The 18,325-nt window shown below is 44.9% G+C and overlaps 2 protein-coding genes across 15 annotated transcripts in view; one reads left to right on the forward strand and one right to left on the reverse strand.

Annotated features, from left to right (window-relative positions):
* Window positions 1-18,325, forward strand: part of Veph1 (ventricular zone expressed PH domain containing 1) — a 251,575-nt gene that overhangs the window by 52,872 nt on the left and 180,378 nt on the right. For 12 of the 14 annotated variants that reach the window (XR_013436576.1, XM_078043502.1, XM_078043507.1 and 9 more), the window contains one exon: window positions 14,591-14,757. Coding sequence is in view for 13 of the 14 variants with exons in the window: in XM_078043502.1 (XP_077899628.1) it covers window positions 14,591-14,757 (167 nt within the window). In the remaining variant the exon portion in view is untranslated. Of the gene's footprint in view, window positions 1-760; window positions 2,679-14,590; window positions 14,758-18,325 lie in introns of those variants that run through there. The other 2 variants (XM_078043513.1, XM_078043512.1) reach the window with 2 other exon arrangements.
* Window positions 1,051-6,966, reverse strand: Ptx3 (pentraxin 3). The gene is made up of 3 exons (XM_005325700.5): window positions 6,512-6,966; window positions 5,759-6,121; window positions 1,051-2,257 (listed from the first exon to the last, which is right to left on the reverse strand). Exons 1-3 carry the CDS (start codon window positions 6,639-6,641, stop codon window positions 1,647-1,649), a joined length of 1,104 nt encoding a protein of 367 aa, XP_005325757.2. The 5' UTR covers window positions 6,642-6,966; the 3' UTR covers window positions 1,051-1,646.

Genomic DNA, 18,325 nt, shown 5'->3' on the forward strand with positions numbered 1-18,325 from the left:
ATTTGTCTGGTCCACATCAACTGGGGTCTCTTAACAAACAGGTCTGTCTAATCCAGGAGGAAATGTATAAGGGAGTTGCAAGGGAGCCCAACTCTGCCTGAATCTGGGTGGGTTTGATTCTCCCGGCTGAGAGCTCAGGTCATACAGACAATAGCAAGACAGGGCCTCAAGTGGCGGGGCCTACGTCAATGATGTGATTTCCCAAGGTCTGAGACTGGCCTCTCAGCTCATAACTGCAAGTAATTTTCTTAGAAATTCATCAGCCTGGTTTTGTGAGTCTCAAGAGCGGAATGAAACTGTAATGATATCATGAACATCCTCAAAAATAATTAGATTTGAGGGAGTTTCATTGCCTAAAGGCACAAAGAGTCCAACCCCCGCCCCCTTTCCTGAGAAGGTCCAAGAGAGATAGGTAACCTGTCAGAGGACACTCAGCTAGTTATAAAATTACCTCTGGCCTTATTTGCAAATCTACATGCAGGAAATGATCTGCATCTGTTCCAGCCCCATCTTTAGAAGGACACTTCAGGCCTGTGGTTCACCTATTTCATGAACAGCTTTTTAACACCAGCCCCTGCATGGGTCCACAGGAAGATACCAGTGCCCCTGGACGGGACCAGGTTGGGCCAACCTCTCCCTTGGGCGCTGGAGTTATTGCTTGGTTCCCAGATTTCTAGTTCTCCCCAGTGACCACAGCTTGCAGGTACCACGCTGTCTCTGGGGAACTCAGATAATGCATGTTTGTTTTGTGTTTAAACAGTGGGAAAATTGTATATGCTCATGGAATCATCAAATTGGAAGAGAACTTGAGATCATGTTTCCTCAATTCCTTGACTTCTCAGGGGAGAAAACTAACCTCCAGCAAGATGAGGACTTTGACTTAGCCAAGATCCTGTCTCTTACTTAGGATTTAGGGGAAACCCAAGTTAATTAATAATTGCTATTTACATAATCAGTTAGTCTCTGAAAACTAATTGCCTACTTTAGATGAAAAGGGAAAAGTGAGGTTCTTCAAAGCCTGCCTCACACTTAGAATCAGATGCCAGAAGCTAGTTTTACAAAACATTTTATTTACAGCAGAGCTTTACAAAAATAAAATTAATACAAACCATTTTACAACATAATTTACACAACTATCCTCTTGAAAAAGGGATGTTTGACCATAACACATAAACTGCATTCGTATTCGTTAAGTCACTTTGTGGTATAAATACGTTTTTATCGTAATTTTCTGTAGCAAAAGTACATACCAAGAAGAATGAACAGTGGACAACAAATCCTGTTTTGTAATTCTTCCAATGCAAAATTCGTCTCTGGCCAAAAATAAATTAACCAAAGCAAAGCAGAACAGTCGTCCCTCTGTTCAGCATACACAGTTCTTTTCAATTATTTGGAGTTTATCTGACAGCGACACCGCATTAATCTGAAACCGCGCGGCACCGAGTCTGGTAACAGTACCCCCGAAGCCTTCTCCAGTGTCTCCCTTCCGCTGTTTACTCTGGATTGTGCCAAGGTAAATACGGGCCCAAAATGACTCTGGCAGTCGTGGGTCTCAAGTGTTCTCCTTGTGCACCAAGCTTCGGAGCCTTCTGGAGGCTGGCGGCGTGTCAGCCGGGATGACCTTGGCTCCAGCGCCTGCGCAAGGCCTAGGAGACGTACTGCGCCCCTCCATGCGGCTGGACCTCGGTGACGCCCCACCCGACCACGTTGCCCCGGCGGCTGCAGGACTCGGGACCCGCGGCCTGGGCCACCTCCTCCGGGCGCAGCGCGCGGTCCCACACGTTCAAGGCCGTCACTCTGCCCGCGAAGGCCCGGGACTCGTCGAAGCCACCGGCACAGCAGCCGTTCTTCTCCTGGCCCAGCTGCATCACGCCGCCCTCGGGGACCACGTGGCCCCTGGCCTTCCCCGCCGCGGCTACCACCAGCTCGCTGTCCACCCACAGTGACGCGCGCCCGTCTGCGGAAGTCCAGGTGCCACACAGGTGGGTCCACCTGCCCGGGGAGACGGCCGTGTCGGCCACCAGCGTGTTCTCTTCTCCGCCCACCACAAACGCTGTGGACCCAGGGCTGAGGTACAGTTGGATCTCGTAGGGACTCCTCTTGGTGCCGTAGGAGAACAGCACGGTCTTGTTCAGTACCTCTGTGGCTTTGACCCAGATGCACACACTGAGGGACTCGAGCGTCATGGGTCTCGCGGGGTGCACGCTCCCAAAGATCTTCTTGGAACGCATGGGGAATAAAAGCGCCATTTCACAGCCTAGAGCAGCAAGAAGTTAGGAATAGGAAAAAAACAAACCTCAGAACTAGGCTGCATTTAGTTATTTTAACACAGGCACGTTAATAACTATAATTGACAACTATATGCAGGGTTACATTATCACTTAAGGGGCCTCCCGTCTAATCGCTGTAGAGCAAAGAAAATGAAAAGAAAGTCATCTGTCTTACTCAATGAAGCATCTGGGTAGAGAAGTGAACACCGGATAGGCCACCCAGTCCAAACCCAGTAATATCGATCTCCCCTCCCACTTAACTTTTTTTTTCTTTTTTTTTTTTTACTGTTAAATCACCATGAGCCAACTTCAGACAATGCGCCTATAATTCCCAGGGGTTCAGAGCTCAACTGACTTTGCTCTTCTTGACTTCTCTAGCCTCCTAAAATAATAAACTCGTGAAACCCAGTGGACCTGCCTCATTATACGTGGCTGTTCTCCACGTCTTTTCCAACAAAATTGTAGCACAATGATGTTATTGGAGAATACATTTCAATATACCACATGTTCTCAGATGTTGGAAGTTGTGAACTTTTAAAAGTTTTCAGAAAACTAATCTTTGAAAGGCAACAATGTATAATAATGATGACTAATCAGTATTCATTCTGGGTACCAGATACTGTGCTAATCCATTGGTATGTTATTTTAATCCTTCCTCACACCAACCCTAAAAAATAGACTTTTTATTCCCATTTTACAGATGAGAAAAGGAGGCAAAAAGAACTTGTCTGTGCTTCCATAGCTGATACGTTTTAAAACTGGAATTTTAACTTAGGCAGTCTAGTTAGAGAAGCCACACCTTAAACATACTGCTTCCAAATAATAAAATCCTTGGTTTGGGCTAGGAAGCTGGAATTCAATTTATTTTGCTGCTCATGAGTACTATGCAGCTTTTGATGAGTCCCATCATCTCCCCAGGCCTCACTGTTATCTATAAAAAGCCCTTCTATTTCCCAAGTCTGTAAGCCACAAGTAGACAGCACTCAAGAAGAACTGGGTAGTTCAAGGACATGCTTAAAAATTCCTACTTTGTTCACATCCTTATAAATATTAGTTGAGTGGTAATAGAAAAGCTTAAAAGGAATTAATTCTTCCAAGGGTCCTGGTTTGAGAACATATTTCTGCTAAGGAAGACTTCTGAGGAGAGGACTTTCAAACTTGGGGTGAGAGTTCATGAACTCCCACCTCTGTCCTTCTCAAGGCCACAGGAGCATCCGGGAGCTAGGGATGCTACGGGGAAGACCTTCCAGGGTCTTTTGGAAATTATGATATTGAAACTTTAACAGGTGGGCTCTCTGTGTGACAAAGAATTTTTAAAAAACTAAATTTGAGCCAGACATTCACTTTATAACAAGCTAAAGGTGTGCTCTAAGATGGTTTTGAAAGTAGACTCCCAGAACATTTCAACACTAACTGGTGAATAGGAAGAACTTTCAGGAACCAAACACCTATGGCAAGGGGTTGTAAACTGTGTTCAGCTCCTACAAATGGCTGTGAGCTGGCTTTGTCCTGAAAAGATTAAGCACATGTGGACTTAAACTTTTTGTGATGGTCAAAAGAAAGCCTGAAGTTCAGGAAATCATATAAAAGTAACTACAATATTAATGCACAAAACTGATTCTGGCACTCTGGAAAATGCAATCTGTTCCCTGAAAAAGTTAATGCCAAGGTTTTAAAAATTAATTTTTAAAATGAAATTACTAAGTCTGAATTTTTCTAGATGCAGTCATTAATTAAAAAATAAAGTTCATAGAACAAAAGATTACCCTATTCTAGGGCATGGGAGATATTCTGGTCTGTTAAATTTTAGTCAAGTGGTGTTCAAGAGAGTGCCTACTGCAATCTAATTAACTGACTTCCTGTTTAAATAAGCCCAGGCGGTCAGGATCGCATTCCAGAGCATTCCTGGCTGTGTCTGGGAGACCCTGCTTCTCTCTAGGCTGCACTGCTATATGCCTTCATAGAGTGGAGCTATGTATTGGCTTTTTTTTTTTTTTTTTTTTTTTGGTGGGCTTCCTTTAGGGGCCAGTGACTGAGGTTCTTTATGCCTCTTTAAAATGTCAGAAACTCTCTCATGAAATGGCTTTTAACTAAGATGTTTTCCTAATTATATTAACAAAGACCAAACAAAATTAAAACCAGCTTCTTAGAAAGCTGACAACAGAAAGATTAGGAATCCCTTAGGATCTGAACTGGCAGGAGACCAGAGGACAAATTAAAGCTTTTGGGTAAAAGTATTATTGAATGTAGTAAGAATTGACATTTAGAATTCATAAATATATCCCTCTTCTGCTATAACTAATATGCAAAGGTGAAAAAGAAAATTAGGCAGCTCTTCTGATTTTCGGGTACATTTTGTGTACACTGGCTTTACGTGGTTTGCAAAGCACAGAAATTTCATGCATTAACATAGAGAAATTATCCTTTGTCTCCTCTCACATGAAGGCTGTATTTTATATTCAACTCTATGTTTTGTCTCCTCTGAAGCCCTATTTAATATTTAAGAAAATATGCCCTGTACTGCTAAACAGTCCTCTGTTACTTGGCAAAGATCCACATTATGGCATGGTTTCCAAGAGTTTAAAGGAACCACGCTCTCACACATGCTATGACTCCTTGCCTTTTCTGGTAGAAGTTGTTTTTATTGGAAATGATGGGAAGGATGGCATTGTTTGATTGTTTTTGTTTCTGGAGAGTCTTATAAAAAGTTTGATATTTTTCTGACATGACACGAATTTTCTGAAACAATACCAAATGATTATTACATCACCATTTCTTGGAAATTTTGACTAAGAAAGAGTGTTACTTAGCTCCAAGTCTTTTTTTCTCTTTCTTTGACCAACTTCAAAACGCATTGTCTCGGGAACCCAAGTCTGTTGGGAGGTTCATGGATGTCACGGGGTCTGTTCCCACAGGTTGCACCTAGTGGGGACTGTCTGTCTTCGCGGCCCTGATCCTTTGGGTCAGGCAGGACCGCCTGCACCTAACTCTGGCAGGTCTCGCACGCCCTCCTTCTTCCACCATCCAACCAATTCCACAGACCCTGAGCGCTGGCGGGGGAGGAGGAGCCCTAGGGAACTGCTGAACCTTTGGGAGATCATATTCTGCCAAGTCTCCGGCTGGGAATAGGCCCGGAGGAGGAGCCGGCGGGACCCCTGAAATAGCGCGGGAAACCAGAGCTCCAGCAGAGAGCTGAGCAGGACAAAATTAGAAGACGTGGAAATCCCTAACGGAGGGAAGCTGAGTCGCGCAGGTCACGGTCACAACCGGCCAATGGAGCCCCTGCCGCGCCTGGCGGGATAGGGTGTCAGCGGCCTTTGACTGATGGCCAAGCTCCAGCCTTCCTCTGGGCGGCCCAGGCTGGGGATGATTCTAAGAGCAAGCTCCGCCTCGCGTGCCGCTCTGTGCCCGTGGCCCGGCTTGCAGCAGCAGAGCTCCGTGGCGTTTCTGCCGCAGAGGAGCCGCGTTCTTACCCGCGCCATGCTTACCTGCCGGCAGCCAGCGCCCTGCCGCCCAACCCTGCAGGGCGCGCAGCTCGGCCTGCGTCCGCCGCAGCTCCTCCAGCAGCGCGCCCGGCGCCTCTGCGCCCTCCAGGCGCGCCAGCCTGCGGCCCGCATCGCGGCTCGCCCGTAGCAGCTCATCCAGCGCGCCCTCCAGCCGGGCCTCCGCGGGACACGGCTGTGCCAGGCCTCCGGCCAGCCGGCCCAGCTCCGCGCGCAGCCTCTGCAGCTCGCCGCGCAGCAAGTCGTCGGTGGCCTGCAGCAGCATGCCCTCGCGCATCTGCGAGTTCTCCAGCATGATGAACAGCTTGTCCCACTCCGTGTGCTCCCGGCTGCAGTCGCACGGCGTGGCTAGAGCAGGATACACAGTTTACCGCCAGGTCTCCGTTGGGAATGCTCGGCGAAAGCCGACCTCCCTAGGTGGTCCCCGGGCACATCCTGGTCCCACCCAGCACCCCGCTTCCTTTTAAGGACCGTAAAACAGCACGTAAATATCTCAAAAATGAAGGAAACTAGTCCCAGAGAGTTTAGGTTGAACTCTAGGAAATTACCGTTTTTGCAGCTAGAGTTAGCCAAATGTCCAACTCACGATGTATCTGCTGCAGAAAAAACTTTCGAAACCTCCCGCCTTCCTCAAGTATCTCTCCCTTTTGCAAAAGCAAACAATCATCTTTAGCTTGTTCCCTTAGCTACAAAGTACATGTACCTTATTTAGACCAAAGAAAGTTGAAAGGAACTTACGGTCCTCAGTGGGATGGAGTCCGTTGAATATTTCGTTGTCCATGTTCACATACATGAGATCATAATCATCCGAGTTCTCGGCCAACGCTGCAGCGCAGACGGCGCAAAGCAGAACCACAGGGAGATGCATTGCGGGAGGAGACCAGTTCTTCCCTGGCTGGCGGGAGGGGAGCAGGCAGGGGCTCCGGTGAGGGAGAGCGGGGAGTGAGAGGGAGAGGCTGAGCCAGAGCTTAATAAACCCGGCGAAGCCTGAATGGGGATGAGTAATGCCGGTGGCACCGCACCGCACCGGAGTTCCCCTGGATTTGGGGGAGGGGGCTGGATGGGAGGGCGAGGGGGACGTGGAAGTTGCGCAATATTAAGCCACAAAGTTTACACTGCAGTCAGATTAATAGGAGGAGGGTCAGAGGGGAAAGAAGGGAGAAACCGGGCTTGACAGTCCCCCTGAGGATTCGCTGTTGTAACTTGAATTGTTAGCGCTAGCGATGAGGGCGCGGGGGAGAGACGTAACTCAGCGGGAATGGAGGTGTGAATGCAAATAATCATTTCGGCATTTGGTGTGAGTTTTTATTATTTCACAACCATTTACAGAAAACTTTTTTTTTCACTTGTCCTTTGGACACTTTTCCGCTATGAAAATGGCTCTCTGATTCCAAGATAAACCAACCCAAAGAATTTCTCTGACTCTAGAAGCCAAGTTGCTTCTGAGTTATCTTGTCTTTAATCCTTTAGGAGTTGCAACTATACTTTTAGAAACACATTTTAGATAGCAGGCACAGTACAAATGGGTAAGCCTAAAATGGAAAGGAGCTGGGGGAGAGGGTATAAAATGGCTTTAGGCGTGTTTCTTTTCATAACCTAGTATTACATGGACGTTATGTTATTCTGTGAGGCTTAGAGGAAAGGATCATATGATAAAAGTAAATTTAGTAACTCCTTCTGACAAAATATGGAGGAGAACTATGACAACTGAAAAGCCTCCTGTAAAAACATCTAGCAACAAATTTTTAAAAATCTAGAAATGTGTTTACATTATAATAATATTAATAAAAACTTAAAACATTTAGATGGGTTCCAAAGCCAGATGGGTGTTACACTACACGTCTGTAATCCCAGGGACTCAGGAGGCTGAGGCAGAAGGATCACAAGGTCAAGGTCAGCCTGGGCAATTTAGTAAGAACCTATCTCAAAGAGAGGGGGGCAGAGACTGAGGATGTAGCTCAATGGTAAAGTGCTCAATAAAGTAAGAAAACTATCCAGTACCAGAAGGGCAGGGGCAGGGTCAAGGAGGATGGGTCATCAGCCAGAAGCAAGTGTAGATGACTATGTGGGAATAGAGCTTGGGCAGAGGATGAGTTGTTATATGTGAGACCTTCCTAGGACCAGGACCCTCAGAAGTCTACAGATTAGACTTCAAGGGTAAAACCCCACTCTGCCCAAGCGTGAGAAAATAGGAATCAAGTGTGGCTCTCTTCCACTGAACCTACAAGACACCTAAGGGTTGATGACTTTGAGCCTCAAATGTTTGGATTGCAGAGGCATACCATCTGCCACAGTAAAAAAATGATGCACAATCATGGATATTTCAACATGGGGGGTGGGGGGATGATCCACCGTAACTGAGAAATCAATAGAGCCAAAACAGTAAAAAAAACACCCCTCCTGATAACTTCATTTAATTAAAATCTCAGCTCAAAACTAGAAAATAAGTTTAAAATTATTTAAGAATTAAAAGAAGGAAGTAGGACTATGAGAAGGAATAAGATATTGTCACCCTGATTGACGCATACCTGTGATCCCAGCAGATCCGGAAGCTGAGGCAGGAGGATCCCAAGTTCAAAGCCACCTTCAACAATTTAGTGAGGCCCTAAGAAATTTAGCAAGACCCTGTCTCTAAATAAAATATAAAAAGTGGCTGGGAAGGTGGCTCTGTAATTAAGCACCCTTGGGTTCAATTCCCAGTACCAAAAAAAAGTTAAAAACTAGGTAGGTTTTCTTAATAATTAAATATAACTTCTAAAATTTAAAAAACTAATAGAAAATTTTAAAAGTGTTCGGAATGGATTAAAAGGCAAATTGGTCAAAGCTAAAGAGAGTATTAATGACCTGGAAGACAGACAATAAGAAAATAAACCAAAATACACTCATTTTCTGTTTGGTTTCTGAAATCCTTTCAATGTTTGCTTAGGGGAATGATTTTTTAAAAAAGCTATTTTTTTTTCTCTGCTCAAGACTGTTTTTTGTAATTTTTAGGACAACCTCCAAACCCAAAAAGAAATAGATGTCCAAATACAAAGAATAGAGATAATTAAAAACAAACAAAAACAACCCCAATCCTCTTTGATCTATTTAATAGAACATTAGAGGAAAGAAAGGCTCAGAAAAATCAAGATCCACAAAAAGCACAATAGGATGTGGCTAAAAACAAGTCCAAATAGAACAAGAATCACCACAAATGAAACATTTTTTTCCTTAAGAGACCAAAGGTCATCAGATCGGAATATTTTGAAAATTCAACTATATGTCACTGTCACTTCTAATGGAGACCAACATCTAAGACAAAAAAGAAATGTTGAAAGTTAAAACAAAAATTAAAAGGGAAAGGAATGAAGGCAACCTATGAGGCAAATGCTGTTCTGCAACAGTCTGGCTGGGCACAATTCAGGAGCCACTTATCAAGCAGACATGAACTTTATTTTTAGAACACATCTCCACACCACAGGAGCTCTTCAGGAATTCCCTCAGAACCCAACTGCTACCACTGGCTTTCCACAAGCCTCTCAACCAACCTCCCCCCTCCTCCTGCTCTTGAGGCTAATTGGCTGGGTCATATGGGCGGAGCCAAAAAAGTCCCCCAATGAGCAGCTCCGTGGTCTGAAAGGACGGAGAAACAGCCCAATGAGCATCACTGCAGAGGAGCCAATCAGCTGGCAGCTGGAAGTTTGCTGAGGCCCCTTCTGCTGTGGCTCTCAACACTGTTCAAAATACCAGTACAGCTGTGTTACTATCAGTTAAAACAGACACCTAGGGTAGTGGAACAATTGAAAACAAGGATAGTTTTCTCAAAGGATAATTAAATCAAATTATGTTAACAAAACACTTCATCAGGAAGATGCCTCGGAAGTATCTAGTAACATTTCAGAAAATATGTACCAGAAATTGACAGAATTATAAAAGAAATTAACAAATCGCTGATCATGGAGGGAGAAGTTAACAGAATTGGTGAATTCATCTGTGGCTATTGGACCCAGAAACTTCAACCACATAATTTAGAAGTTGTTGGAATAAAGTATATAGTGCCTGACAGTTTGATAAGCAATTTCTACCAAATATGCAAGGGACACATAATCCCCATCTTATTCTAAGTGCTTCTGATAAGAGAATGTGCAGGAATGTGCTAAATTCATCTCATATGTCTTAGTACTTTTTTTTTTTTTTTTGGGTGCTGGGGATTGAACCCAGGGCCTTGTGCATGTGAGGCAAGCACTCTATCAACTGAGTTATATCCTCAGCCTTAATAATTATGATATAATTAATATAATTATAATACCAAAAAGAGAATGGACATTATTATAGAGGGATAGTGAGATGATCTCATTTAAAAACATAGATATTGATACTAAATAAAGAATATCCAACAAATCCAGAAATGTATGCACAAAATACATCATCACTAAGTTGAGTTTATTCTGAGACTGCAAGATGATTAATCTTAGACCATCTATGAGTTTATTGCATTAGCTGCTTCAATAAGAATTATATGATCATGTCAACAGATGGGAAAAAGCATTTGATAAAATTCAACCCTCAAATCAAACTAGAAAACAGACAGGAACTTACTTAGACAGATAAAAATACCAAAACTGTTAGGTTCCCATCAATGGGACATAATACCTGAGAAAAATCAACTCAGTAGAGGAAAGATTTATTTCCACTCATGAACTCAGAGGTTTGGGTCCTTGGCCACTGTGCACTGTTGCTTAAGAGCCCTCAGTGCAGGGAGGGTGTGGTAGAGCAAAGCTGCTGACCTCATGGCAGAGAGGAGGCAGAGATAGAGAAAGGGGAAAGGGACAAGATATGCCCTTCAAGGACATGCTCCTATGACCTACTTCTCCAACCAGGCCCCACCTCCTGAAGCTCCTGTCACCTCCCAGTACCACCACAGGCAGACAAACAAGCCTTTAGTACATGGCCTTTGGGGGACATTTTAGATTCAAACCATAACAAAGACCAACACAAACAGATACAAATAGGACTGTAAATTATATAAGTATGTTTCCTTGGAAAGGTATTTGTTAAAAACAGGAATAACATAAGGGTGCTCAGGGATGTGGCTCTACTCATTGGAGAATAAGAGATTCCAGCCAGTGAGATAGGACGTCAGGACGTGAGATGAAAGAACATAAAGATGGAAAGAAAGAACCTCTCATCAATCATCATGCGTTGATTACCCACATGCAGAAAACCCATAAGACTTAAAAGACATTATTAATAAAAGAATTGAGCAAGCTTTGCTAGATGGAAGAGCAACATACAAAAAAAATCTATTGCTTTCTTAATACTAGCAGATAAATTGAAAATATCCTTTGGTGGAGAAAGCTTCCATTTATAGTAGCAGCAACATACGTAGGATACCTCGGCATCAATTTAATAAAAGATACATAAGGCAGAGCCAATATTACAACCCTTTCTTGAAAGACATAAAAAATATCTACACAGATGGAAAGATAAATCATATTCTTGAATGGGAAGACTTAGTGTCATGAAGATGTCAATTATACCAGTCTGTATATTCAATATGGAAAAAGAATCCAAGCCTATTTTTGAAGGAAGTTGATAAACTGTTGCTAAAATGTTTATATAAGTCATCCAAGAGGAATTTAAAGATGTAGAAGGTGAGGAAATTTCCCCTATCATGATTTATTATAAGGTTATTGTAATTAAGAAAATGTGGAATTGGTGAGGGGTAGAATAGCCCAGAAACAGACCCAGCAAGTATACAAAACCTGGCATATCAAAGAAGTGCTGCAGATCAGAAAAGCAATGCTGGCCACTTGGTAAGAGGTGCTGGACAACTGTTCTTACACAAAGAAAAAACTAGAATCAAGTTCTTTCCTCATGTACAAAAGCAAATTCCAAATAGATTAAAGGTTTTTTTTTTTTTTAAAAAAACTTAATGCTTTTAGGAGAAAATATTTTTGTGAACCTGAAAAAGTTTTCTCATTAACTACACAACAAAAAACCCTCATAAACCATGAAGTTAAAAATTGAAAAATAAACCAATTTAAGATTGCTACTTCAAATTGATAAACCAACAAATAATTATCTCCCAAATAAGTAAACATTTTTCTAAAAATTCATAAGAAAAACACAAACATTCTAATAGAAAGTACAGAAAGGATATGAATGGCTAAATCACAGGAGAGGAAATGACTGGTAAATACACTTAAAAAGGGTGCACAACTCACAAACTATTAAGATGAACACCAAAAACATGAGATATGATCTTGCACCCCCATCAGATTAGCAAAAGCCAGGGAAAGCTAGTGGCCATCAAGATCAAATGCTGGGAAGGAAACGGAGCCACAGAAACACCAGTGCTGCTGGTTGGAATGGAAATTCCCATAATCCTGGTAGTAGGCAGAATAATGCCCCCCAAAATGTGCACATTTCATCCCTGCAACCTGTACACATTAGACAGAATTGCTATGTAAGACCATCCAGATTATCCAGGTGGGCTCAATGTAATCGAAGGGGTCCTGAAAAGTGAAAGAGGGAGCCAGATGGGGTGGCTCATGCCTGTAATCCTAGTGGCTTGATAGTCTGAGGCAGTAGAATAAAAAATTCGAAGTCAGCCTCAGCAATTTAACCAGGCCCTAAGCAACTTAATGAGACCCTGTCTCAAAACAAAAATAAGAAGGACTGGGGATATGGTTCAGTGGTTAAGTGCCCCTGGGTACAAAAAATATATATATGGGGGTGGGGGGGAGATGAACACAGGTATGTGCTCAGTGTCTCAAGATCCACAAGGAACCAAGACTTGCCTGCAGTTGGTCTTCACCTGGTGAAACTTATGTCAGACATCTGAACTCCATTGTCACTCTAGGCACTAACTGTGATAATTTCTTAAACAACTATAGAAAACTAACACCAAATTTCTTTACAAAAGAAATTCAGGAACATCTAGAAACTGACTTTCCAGGGGCACACCACCATCTTGCTGCTGAATTATGTGGTCCTGGGGACTGTGAACTTCACCTGAGAACATTCTAGAAATTCAGAAATGCTTCCTGATTAAAAAGAACGTGTTCATTTGTGAGTGAAATTTATAGGATCTCTACATCTAGCTGTCTTCATCAGTCTGGTCCAGAAAAGTTCTTCTGCACTGATTTTTGTATTATTTTATTAAAATTGAAGTCAGCTGAAATGACTAATCTCGGGACTTCCCCTTCAACACTCCCTGGGCCTTTAGCCAGCACTGAACCAAAAAGCCATGGCAGTTTCCTGTCCTGAAGTCCAGCTGCAGTCCATTCAATATGACCTCGCTCATCAGTTGATCAATGTATGTACACAAGTGCATTCTAGGACCTGATGTGTTCTGTACAGATGGTGTACTGCATTAAAACTTCCTGACCCTTTAAAGAGAAGCTCTTAGTAAAACAAACAGCAAACAAACAAAATAAGTTATTTAAAATCACAATGTTGAAACTAGACTTTGATAAACACAACTTCTTTTAAAGAGAGAGAGAGAGAGAGAGAGAGAGAGAGAGAGAAGGAAGGAAGGAAACTGAGTATTTCTACACACCTGTCACACCTGTACTGTGGCCATGTTTGAGATTAATTCTATGAAGTGCATATGGAAAAAGCAGTTCTTGTTATTTTTTATACATTTGGCTTTATCCAGAGTTACCTTTTCACTGAATGTAAATATTGATATTCTGAAAATCCTAGCCATCTTTCCTTAATGGCTTGTAACTAAATGTCTCTTATATGTAAGGTTGTTCCCAGTACCTAATGAAGGGCTGTATGCTTCATTTCTGCTGATCTGAGTCTTTCTGGGTAGGTCTCCTATACACAAAGCCAAGTTTAAAGTAAAAATAAACAGAGCCAAGACAACTCTTGTTCAAGAGATCCCTAGAAACCAATCCCCCAAGACACTTAAGTACTTGAGAGGATTTTTGGAAAAAAAAATCCATACCATAAAGCGATAAGCAGATGTTTCCCATATGTCGTTTGCAGATCAGTCCCTGCAGCTTATATGACCTTTTTCTCTTGAAATTTTGCCATCTTAAATGCAGTTATCTTGTATGTCTTTGAGGCAAAACACATGTGACAAACAAGCTGAGTTTAAACTGCTCTTGAAATCGTGCAGAAATTGGGGATTTAAATTTGCAAGGCTACTTTCTAAACTCTCCAGGGCATAGCTTCCAGATCATTCTTCTGACGCTCACCTTTGTGGCTCAGGAATGTGGGCACATTCCTCTGCACGCCTTTTTGGTTCAGTTTCACAGAGTTTTCCAGGTTCCCTCTATGACCCTGCTGGCTTTTCACTTCAACATCAAGGATTCTTGATCAGAGCCATTTCCTTCTCAAGGATGTGGTCTGTGACTGTCCCTCAGGTGGCATGACTTGGGGAAAATGTTCATAAGGTAATAATGCTGATTATATCACATTATTATTAGGGTATCAGTTTAAATCAAGCTTTAAGTGATTTTTGAGAACAAGATGCTTTGTGATTTTGTGTGTTTGTTTTTATACCAGGGATGGAATCCAGGGGCGTTTAACCACTGAGCCCCATCCCCAGCCCTATTTATTTGTTTGTTTGTTTGTTTGTTTTGGAGACAGGTTTATCTAGGGCCTCCAACTTGCTGAGGCTAACTTTGAACTTTCGATTCTCCTGCCTCAGCCTCCCAAGTTGCTGGGATCGCAGGCGTGTGGCGATGCTGTGTGTTTTGAACAGAAGTGGTGGCTGGGGTCTGTACTATTGCGTGTGTGAGTACAGAGGAGTTGCTTTGGCAATGTGGCATTTCTGTGGTTGGGGGCTGGTGACATTGCCACTCCCTTGTGTCTCCTCCACAGGAAACACCATGTTGCTGAGGGTGTTGCCTGCCGTGTGTGAAGAGCAGCCTCAGCCCATCCACCGACACCTGACAGGGCTCCTGGCCTTGATGCCTCAGCTGGAGCAACCAGAGCAGTACCATCTCCTGCGGCTTCTGCACGTGGCAGCGAGGAGGCGCCAAGTGGAGGTAAGAAGTGTGTGCAGACGCCGTGGTCCACACAACCTGCGTGGTTCCGGATGGTGGGACAGGATGTGAGCGCAGTGTTCCCTCACCCATCTCCACAGGAAGGCCTTCACCTCCTTAGTTAGGATTTTACGAGCACATGTAAGTATACACACAGGTGTACTTGGTGAGGAACTGGCTCATGCAGTAATGAGGCCAAGCTGTCCCATCTGTTGTCTGAAAGATGGAGACCCAGGAAAGACAGTGACGCAGTTCAAGAGCACACTCCTGGGAACTGGAGGACCGATGGTGTCCGGCCCTGTCTGGGGGCAGCAGAACACCAGTGTTCCTGCTCAAGCAACAAGGCAGAGGCCACTCTCCCTTCCTGCAGCTTTTTGTTCTATTTAGGTCCCCAACCAGTTGGATGGTGCCCTCCTGCTATGGAAGGGCAATCTGCTTGACTCAGTCTACCCACTGAAGTGCTGATCATGTCCCAAAATATTCTCACAGGCCTTTCGGAAATAGCGTTTATGCAAATGTCAGAGCACCTGAGACCCAGTCAAGTGGACACATAGTTAACCACCACGGGTAGTGAAAGTCACCAAGTGCAAACTTGTAGCCATTGTAGGATGACTTTCCCACCAGTCTAACAGGGCTATGTAGGATGCCTGTTTAACCCCTGGAGCTGCTCCTGACCTGGAGGACACCCAGAGAGGAGCTACAGGGTGCCAGGAAGGAGGAAGTGGAATTGGATTCTGAAGGATTCCAACACGCATGCTTAGCCAAGATGGATGGTGAACCCCAGGCTGTATCAATTACGGTGGCACCTGTGCTCCCTCCCCCTAGAGTGTCAATATTTGGCGTCAGGGGATGGATGGGTGCAGGCAGTCATTTACCGTGGACAGTATATGGAAGGGAAGCTTAGGAAATGACCATGTGAGTATAGGCTGACAATTCAAAAGGGCCAGAGAAAACCAGGAGGATTAAAAAAAAAAATACACACACACACACACACACACAGTAAGAATAAAGAAATGGAAGGTATGTAATGAAATGGTAGAAAGGACAGGGTGCTGGAGGAAGCTAGGGAAAGTGTTCCATTGCGCAAGTGGAGGAGTCGGTTTCAGAAAGGATCGAGGATGGAAAGGAAGGTTGAAGGTACAGTGCTGTGTGGGGTGAGGAGTGGGAGGCCACTGAGTGGACTCCCAGGGGAGGTGCATTCATCAGCTACTGGAGCTATGATAAAGCTCACCAACTTAGTGGTTTAAAGAAACACGGGTTTTTAATCTTTAGAACTCCGCAGGTCAGGATCAGCGGGGCTGATTCCCTCTGGGGATCTGGGGATCTGTTGTCCTTTCTGACTTCCAGATGTGGCTGGTGTTCCGTGGCTTGTGCCTTCAACTCTCATTCCTGCTCTTCTCATCCTGTCTCCATCGCTGCCTCTGGTACCCTCTTCTCCCTCCCTCCTAGGAGGATGCTTTTGGTCACACGGGGGCTATCCAGATACTTCAGGCTAATCTGCCCATCTCAAGCTCCTTAACTTTATCCCATCTACAGAGTTCCTTTGGCCACACAAAGTAACACACCTGCAGGTTCCGGGGACTGAAACATGGATATCTTTGGGGGACCATTATTCTTCATACCACAGGAGGAGCCTGGGGACCAGGTGATATGGAGAGAAGGGAGGAGTGACCCAAAGGCCAAACATGGCTTCACAGACAACTGATGTGCCATTCTATCTGCGCATTGAGAGCAGGAGCAAAGCACACATCGTAGGGGGTGGATTCAGTAGAAGTTCCAGAGGGATCTGAGGAGAGGATCATAATTCAAGTTGTTTCCCAGAGTAAAGGCTGGATATGAAGATAAATGAAGACAAAAGGAGGCTCACTTAAAGGATGAGGAGGGAAAAGGGCTGGGGGCCACCCACCCCATATGGTGGGATGCAAGAGAGAGAGGACCCCCCCCCGACCATGGTACTCTAGGAGCTTCCATCCAAATGCTGTGCTGCCCAGAGGCCCAGGGAGGGCTTATGAGCCCTGTCCTCACAACCTCCAGCAGGTTGTCCTGGATGAACCCTCAGGCCACCGAGCCTTAACATCCATGCTGCCACACCTGGACGTTTCTTGCTACTCTTTCCTGGCTGTTCCAGTCCTTTAGATGGCAGCTAAAACATGCCGTGACTCTTCTCTGCTCCTTTTTCCCTCCATTCCCACCACAGCAGAGTTGTATAGTGGACTTGTCTGCACTGGCCCCTCTCCTCTGGGCCACCTTGACCCAGGCAGGTGCTTTAGACATGAGAACCTCCTGATCAGCCCACATCCCCAGGGCTGGTACTGCACCTGGAGTGGACACAGAAGTCCTTTCATGGATATTTGCTACATGGATGAGTTAGTATTAGTGCCTAAATCTGCGGGGAACTTGATCATTTTCAAGGACTTTTTATTTACATTTAATATCTCATTAAATCCTGCAAATAACTCTGTGATGTGTTATTTCCCCACCCCCGCCCCCGGGTTTTTGTTGGTCAAAATGGATCCTCTTCAAAATAAACTTGCCCCTCGTCACCTGTGTAGTAAGCATTGAGACAGGTCCAGGGCTTTGAAGCCAGACCCTCTGGCTGCAGCTCCCTCCTCTCCTGGCCTGGGGAGGTCACTGAGTCCCTCCCACTTGAGAAGCTGCGAGGGGGTTCTCTCAGGGCTGGCCCCGGCTGACAAAGGGCACTGATAGTGGCTGAGCTCATGCCATGTACCCGGCCCTGCGTGGGTGTTCTGCAGACATTACCTCATCCATTCCCCACAACAAGCTTTTTATTTTACACACGCGGAAAAGCCGGAGTTTGGAGAGATTACCAGCAGCGGTGGAGACAGGGAGTGGCTTGGCGAGGTGGCTTTTCACACATGCCTCAGTCTTATCAGCCGGACCAGTTTTTATCTGGGTGATTCCATGTCTCTCTCCAGTCAGAATAGCCTCCCCAAAACCACCCCTTACAGACAATCTGAGTCTGACGCTAGTGAGGTGACTCCCAGAGCCAGATAGGTGAGGCCCAGTGACAGCGTAACCTAGTCTGGTTCCAGCCAATGGAATCTCTCAACACTAAAAGGTTGAGGGGCCAGGCTGCAATGTATGGAGCAAGTGGGTGTTCCAGGGAAGTTGGTAGAAGGTGCAGGGCAGTGACAGTCCGAGGGCAGGCTAGACAAGAGGAGGAGGAGAGCTGAAGGCAAGAGGAGAGGGTGAGTACAGACTTGGGTGGGAATTGTGGGTGCTGAGTGTGAGTCCCAGGACCAGGAGGACAGGGTTAAGAGGCCCCTGCAGTGACATGTGGGAACTCTGCTGTTCAGCATCCTTACAGGTGCAAGGAGTTGCAAAGGGAAATAATGGCCCTGCTGGTCTCCTGTGGGCCTTCCCTTCACATGCAGGCTGCCCTCACCTGTCCCTTAGCCCTTCTGCAACTCTCTGGGCCTAAGCTGCCACAGGCCGTGAGATGCAGGAGTGGCCAGTTCAGCTCCTCTCCCCTCTGTCCTTAATTAGACAGTGGGCAAGGGGACAGGAGGAACTGTGGAGGCAGGGCTCACTGAGAGAAGAAAGTGAGTGA

This window comes from Ictidomys tridecemlineatus, chromosome 3 (genome assembly GCF_052094955.1).
Source record: "Ictidomys tridecemlineatus isolate mIctTri1 chromosome 3, mIctTri1.hap1, whole genome shotgun sequence".
NCBI lineage: Eukaryota > Metazoa > Chordata > Mammalia > Rodentia > Sciuridae > Ictidomys > Ictidomys tridecemlineatus.

What these genes read in the sequence shown, in the direction of transcription:
- Ptx3 (XM_005325700.5), bottom strand. Translation starts at nt 6,641, where the DNA reads ATGCATCTCCCTGTGGTTCTGCTTTGCGCCGTCTGCGCTGCAGCGTTG. An exon ending in ACTCCATCCCACTGAGGACC is followed by an intron (nt 6,122 to 6,511) that starts GTAAGTTCCTTT and finishes ATCCTGCTCTAG; the next exon opens with CCACGCCGTGCGACTGCAGC. An exon ending in AGGGCGCTGGCTGCCGGCAG is followed by an intron (nt 2,258 to 5,758) that starts GTAAGCATGGCG and finishes TTGCTGCTCTAG; the next exon opens with GCTGTGAAATGGCGCTTTTA.